Here is a 3,743-nt window from a genome sequence, read left to right as displayed (position 1 = left end):
TATATCCAGACCAATAGGAGAGAGGGCTTGGCGGTAGAGATAGTGTATTATTTGATGTGAACTTCGATAATGATGTGATGGCTCGGAAGGAAAAATATTTTCCCGAGCCGCGAAACGATTGCGGGGCACAAAGTGGCTGTGGAATCAGATTGAGTATATAGTCCGGCAGATTTAATACGTATGACTTAGCTATGCTTAATTATGTGCCAAGCAACATGCCTATCTGCCATCCACACGGTGAAACTCTCGGATTCCTCAAAATCAAGTACACTGCCTTGCTAATGCTTCAGGATAGAAGCTCCCTCTATCAAACCTTCATCCCATACCACCGAAGCTTCAAGAAATGCTATATTCTACTGTCTAGCAGGGGGTAATAACAACAACGCGACTGGCGAATAGAATCCTCAACTACAACCCAACACTACTGTAATTTTCTAGTTTGACACCGATTGTGTATATAGCAGTAGTCTATATACAATTAAGCAATATGTATGGCTCTATATAGTGGAGTTACTATGTATGAGGTAGTGATAAAGACGATGTTGTTCCGCTACGGCGGTCGTTCCGTTACGAGTGGATCGACGTTAGTTTCCTACTATCCATGACATACAATTGTGCCAGGTGTAAAACCGAGACCCGACAGTTCCTTTTTTACCGCTTTGTGCATTTGTGGAAGTTGAGTTGGATCGGGACTAAACAGTTCCCAACGGGTACTAAAACAGGGCCCACAGTAGTATGGAGATCTGTACTATGCGTCGGATGGTGGACCCCTTTAGTCCTCACTACGGGACTATGTTTAGAAAAGGTTAGTAAGTTTAAGTATAAGAATATTTTATTCCTAACTTTTCCAGAGCTACATTACGCTGATTAAAAATGCGCTCTTCTACTATTCTTGCTCTTCTAGTGGCAGTCATCTCTGCTTCTGTAATACCTACTGTGTCTATAGATCTAAGCCTAGTTCTAGACTTTAGCTTAACAGCTAGTTAAGACCCTAATAGAAGTAGTAGCTGTGCTAGCGCTAATAATATCTTAATCCTATGCTTTTGTCCACCTAACTGCAAGGAATTTATTAAAAAAGGTAAACTTAGCTGTTGCTTTAGGAAATTTCTTAGAGACTCTAGTCACCTTTAATGTTAACCCTCTAGCTTAATTAAACAAAGACAAATTTAACTGTGCTACAACGTGTCTGATTGTCTTGCAGAGCTTTAACGGCACGCGCGGCGTAGGCTGCCCTGCAGCCTCCGCCCCAACCATCCTTAATCAACAGAAGCATTTTGTTGAGCTTTTAGAGCGAGATATACTCCACAGTAGTTAGCTTGCTGTATATATTAAATGTTGGGCTCATGCGTCATTCATGGATTAACAATGTTTAGGAAGTGAGGTTAGAAGTAACATCCCTCAGCACGTAGCGAGAAGTACTCCGTAGCGAGAAAATCACAGGTACTTAGACTTCAAAGTAGTATAAATCCATCCACATCGAGATATCTACACTGCACTGTTCGTCGTAGATGCTAGGAGTCTTCTTCTACCTACCTAGCGCCGCCTCTAGTAAAATTACCAGTCTTGCTGTCGCCTTGGGGCCTCAGAAGTGGGGGCCTTAATTTTTTAGCGCAGCGCGGCTCTTCCACTATGACTCCAACACCAGGTCTTTATCACTCCTAAAGTCATAATAATGCTGTATCGGCAACTTGTACCCTGGCTAGCACGCTGATAGGTCATCTTCAGCCCTATGGCGGATCGAAACAGTTGATTCATGCAACGTCGCCACGCTGATCAGTACTCGCTCATCTAAGCGAGATGACCCTAGTCATTCCGAAAGCGCCTTCTGCACGCTCACGTAACAATTACGGTATGATATAAGCCACAAAGACTGATAACGTTATCTGTGGCGCATGAAGTTCTCTTCTAGAATGATCTATCACGTGCCCTGTTCTTTGTTCGCTTGGCACAGGTGACGCGTCCTGCGTGCCGCCAGAACAGCCTTCAGAAACGAATTCCCATCAGAAAACGGTTTCCAGATACTGAGAACTGCCAATGGCGACGGTACAAAACTACTCTGTCGTTGACACGATCCCCGCGCTCTCAATTTTACTCTCCTCTCTCAGACACCTCCCTACGGACCCGCCTTCGCTATTTTTCGACATCGAGGGTGTTAATCTTGGCCGGCATGGTTCGATATCGCTCATGTCACTCTATGTAGCTCCTCAATCAACGACCTACATTATTGATGTTCACATCCTCGGCGCCGAGGCTTTCCAAGTCGTGGACACACAACTCTCTCAAGGACATACTGGAAAGTGCGGATATCCCTAAAGTCTTCTTCGACATCCGCAACGATTCAGATGCCTTATACAGCCTTTACGGTATCAGCGTCAATGGAATCATAGATATCCAGCTTTTGGAGCTTGCGACACGAAAATCTTCAAAGAGCTATGTAGCTGGACTGGCGAAATGTATTGAAAAGGATAGCAACGCATCAGCCGGTACGAAAATGGCGTGGCACCGAACGAAAGATTCCGTTGGCCGACTCTATGATCCACAGAGAGGCGGCCGCTACGAAGTATTTAATGAACGTCCGTTGATGACGGAAATTCTGCAATATTGCAAGCAGGATGTGGAGCTCCTTCCTTCATTATGGGATGTCTACAGCTCAACGCTTCGTAAGCCTAGCAATGGGGCTTGGAGGGCTCTGATACGGGAAGCGATACGGAAACGGATCCAACTTTCACAGAGTGCAGGCTACAACGGGCAAGCGAAAAGCAAGGTATATGGGCCTTGGGATACAGATGAAATTGAACGGAAGATTGATAATTGGAACGACGATGTAACGATGTGTGGAGTAAATGGGGGTAATGCACTTGACGAGAACGACCACTGGGTTAGTTCCCGCGAGGTGCAAACCTCCAAGAGTTCTGTGTTTACACTACTTTCTCGTTTTCGATAGATCCATCATGGTTGGTTCAAAAACGTCGACGTCAAGCTTGGCGCATGTCCCTCTGTCCGCGCCTTCACCAAGAGGCAAAACTTGGCAGTCAAAAATCTCCGTTTTCCGTACAAGGTTGACTCATCACTACTATATATGAATCTGAGAGGTTTTCGGGTTCCATTTTGGTTCCCGCAGTGGGTCCCATTCCGAGGACCTGGTTAGATCCGCTAATGATCTCCACGGACGTGGCTGAATGAGGCCGTCCTTAATCCGTCTTTCGCCTACCGCCGGCGGTGGCAACAACAACCACCTTCGAAGACCTTCATTCACGCCAGAATAAATTCAACGCCGCTCAGACAAGGTCTTAGCCAGTGCGGGTCGGCCATCCTCCCAGCTAGTTCGCCACTAATAGTACGCTCCCTGTTGGCTAGCTGCTAACGTACTTGTAAACGTACCTCAAGTGACATCCTGCTAGTTTCGCCACTAACATGTCTTTATTTAGTCATAACCCTAACCACAGTTGTTGATTCTTACTACTTTTCCTGTTCAGTAGACACAGAAGAAAGGCTTCCACGAGCTTAGTAGTCGGAGCGGGCAGCGACCATCCCCCAAGGTGGCGATATCTAGGGGGAAGTTACTCTACACACCGCTAAGACAATGGTAAAAAATTATTATACAGCTTCACCACACCCGCCTGAGCAGGAAACAAAAGGTGGAAATACAGGTTATCAAGAAAAACTGCCATGCGATTGTAATAGCTTGACCACCGCCTCGTGTCCATTCTTGGCTGCCCATGATAGTGGCGTCCGTCCGTACT

General features: G+C 46.0%; 1 protein-coding gene across 1 annotated transcript; it reads left to right on the top strand.

Annotated features, from left to right (window-relative positions):
- Window positions 1-1,989: 1,989 nt before the first annotated feature.
- Window positions 1,990-3,071, top strand: BDR25DRAFT_300827 (uncharacterized protein). The gene has a single exon (XM_033689452.1). The coding sequence runs from the start codon at window positions 2,228-2,230 to the stop codon at window positions 2,942-2,944; it is 717 nt and encodes a 238-aa protein (XP_033552789.1). The 5' UTR covers window positions 1,990-2,227; the 3' UTR covers window positions 2,945-3,071.
- Window positions 3,072-3,743: the final 672 nt, after the last annotated feature.

Source organism: Lindgomyces ingoldianus (genome assembly GCF_010093535.1).
Source record: "Lindgomyces ingoldianus strain ATCC 200398 unplaced genomic scaffold BDR25scaffold_4, whole genome shotgun sequence".
Lineage (NCBI taxonomy): Eukaryota > Fungi > Ascomycota > Dothideomycetes > Pleosporales > Lindgomycetaceae > Lindgomyces > Lindgomyces ingoldianus.
This window is presented reverse-complemented; position numbering and strand designations above follow the sequence as displayed.

Coding starts and splice junctions, on each gene's coding strand:
- BDR25DRAFT_300827 (XM_033689452.1), top strand. CDS start 2,228: ATGTTCACATCCTCGGCGCCGAGGCTTTCCAAGTCGTGGACACACAAC.